The 2,064-nt window shown below is 40.6% G+C and overlaps 1 protein-coding gene across 1 annotated transcript; it reads left to right on the forward strand.

Annotated features, from left to right (window-relative positions):
- Positions 1-879: 879 nt before the first annotated feature.
- On the forward strand, positions 880-1,730 carry fgfbp3 (fibroblast growth factor binding protein 3; the record flags this gene model as incomplete). Its single annotated transcript, XM_024265193.1, is given in 2 exon segments — positions 880-1,147; positions 1,227-1,730. Coding segments are annotated over 2 exon segments (702 nt in total). The 3' UTR covers positions 1,666-1,730.
- Between the last annotated feature and the right edge of the window lie 334 nt (positions 1,731-2,064).

Genomic DNA, 2,064 nt, shown 5'->3' on the forward strand with positions numbered 1-2,064 from the left:
TCCTCAGCAAACTAAATTAGTCAAAAAATGTTAGCCTGTTGCTAAAATAGAAGCTAAACTCTAAATTAGCATAAAACCCCAATAAATAACAAATTAGACAAACATGTTAGCCTGGTCCTAAAATAGAAGCTAAACTCCAAATTAGCCTATAAAAACTTCAGTAGATAACAAATTAGCCTAAAATGTTTGCATGCTGCTGCAATATTAGAAAAACCCATATTACAATAAAAACTTCAGTAGATGCTAAATTAGCCAAACAAGCTAGCTAGTTGCTGAAATTGAAGTCAAACTCCAAATTAGCCCAAATACCCCAATAGTTAACAAATTAGACAAAAATGTTAGCATGTTGCTAAAATAGAAGCTAAACTCTAAATTAGCATAAAACCCCAATAGATAACAAATTGGCTAAAACGTTAGCATGATGCTAAAATACTAGGTAAACCCCACTTTTTGTGAAATTATTATAAAAGATTAAAACATAGCCTATTGATATTTTAGGGTTTGTTGATAATTTACTTAAAACTTTGAAATTTGAAGACTTTCTCAGTCACTTCCTATGGGGTATATTTTGCTCAACACCAATAAGTTTGTAAAGACCAAAAATACAAGCAGAAATGTCCTGAACAAGCTGACCGTTTTGATACCAAAATTGTTGAGATCGCTGAAGTGTGATTGAGTTTTTATGTGTCAAAGTGTTTGGAAAGGAGCAGGAGAATCACTTTAGTTTGAATGCTTACTAATCAATACATTTTGTTATTTCTGTAAGAAGTTTGAAACATTTGTGTTTTGTCCACAATCAATTCTTGAAATAAACCAGATCAATCAAAACAAGTAACACCTGCGGGACGACATAAAACGCCTGATTCCTTTCCTCCCCAGCCACCATGCACTCTTCACCATGGATAGTCTTCCTCCTCCTCTGCGCCCTCGCCTGCGCCGATGCCAAACGCCATAATGGTCAGGAGAAGCGCGTCAAACCGCAGCAGCCTCTGCCGACCTCTCAGCCGGCGAAGAAGCCGAGAGGCCGCTCGGTCCTCAGCTCCGGAGAGTTCACCACCAAGGAGGGGCACAGCTGCACCTGGCAGACCTCCGGCGAGGGATTGGTGAGCCTGCTGGTCAACTGCAGCGTTACAGGAAACGAGGAAAGGTGAGAACCTTCCACGTGGACTTTTGTTAAATAATAGCAGCATTATGAGACACTTTCTCCTTTCCTCATTCCACTCCAGGTACTGGTGCCGCTACGCTGGGAAACCCGACCTGTGCCAGGCCTATGGGTTCAAGTCCAGCCAGTACTGGAAGCAACTGGTGGGAAAGCTGAAGAAAAGGCTGAACGCCTGTGAGGGGGAGAAGTTTCTGAAGGCCAAAACCTGCAAGAAGGCGCCGGTGGAGGCCCACATGAAGCTCGCCCAGCGCAGCGGAGAGGAGGAGAAGAAGCGGGCCAAAGAAGGAGGGAAGAAGAAAGGCGGAGCGAAGAGCTCGGATGGAGAGAAGACCGACAGGAAGCAGAAGAAGGAGAAGGATGAGGAAGAAGAGAAGAAGAAGAGAGAGGAGAGGACTGAAGCTGAGGAGGAGAAAATGATGAGCGACATGCAGCCGGTGCAGACGTACTGCAGCGAGGGATGGCATTCTGTCTGCTCCTTTTTTGTCAAGTTCTTTGAGGGTTGAGAAGAAATTCAGACAAATCAGTCACAGAAAAAAGAAAAATGAAAAGCATCTTGTAGAATTTATGGGCAAAATCCATGAAACTGTATTGAAAATTAGATGAAAAACAGCATTTTTTCCCTTAATTTGACTTAAATCTGTACAGTTTTCTTCATGAAATGTCAGAATAATTTCAAACTTTTATAACCCTACTGTGACAAAGTCAACTGTGACTATTTTGTATTGTTTTATATACTTATTACATTTAGTTTTGGGAAGTCTTTTAGAAGTTTTTGAAGTTTGATGGACTACAATCATCTCTCCTGACATTAATATTATTATTATTATTATAGTTTTTTAGACTAAATCAAGATGTAAGACTAGAATGTTCTCCTAACTTTTGTGTGAAAACAATCGCAGTGT

This window comes from Oryzias melastigma, unplaced genomic scaffold, assembly GCF_002922805.2.
Source record: "Oryzias melastigma strain HK-1 unplaced genomic scaffold, ASM292280v2 sc00484, whole genome shotgun sequence".
In the NCBI taxonomy this organism is placed as follows: domain Eukaryota; kingdom Metazoa; phylum Chordata; class Actinopteri; order Beloniformes; family Adrianichthyidae; genus Oryzias; species Oryzias melastigma.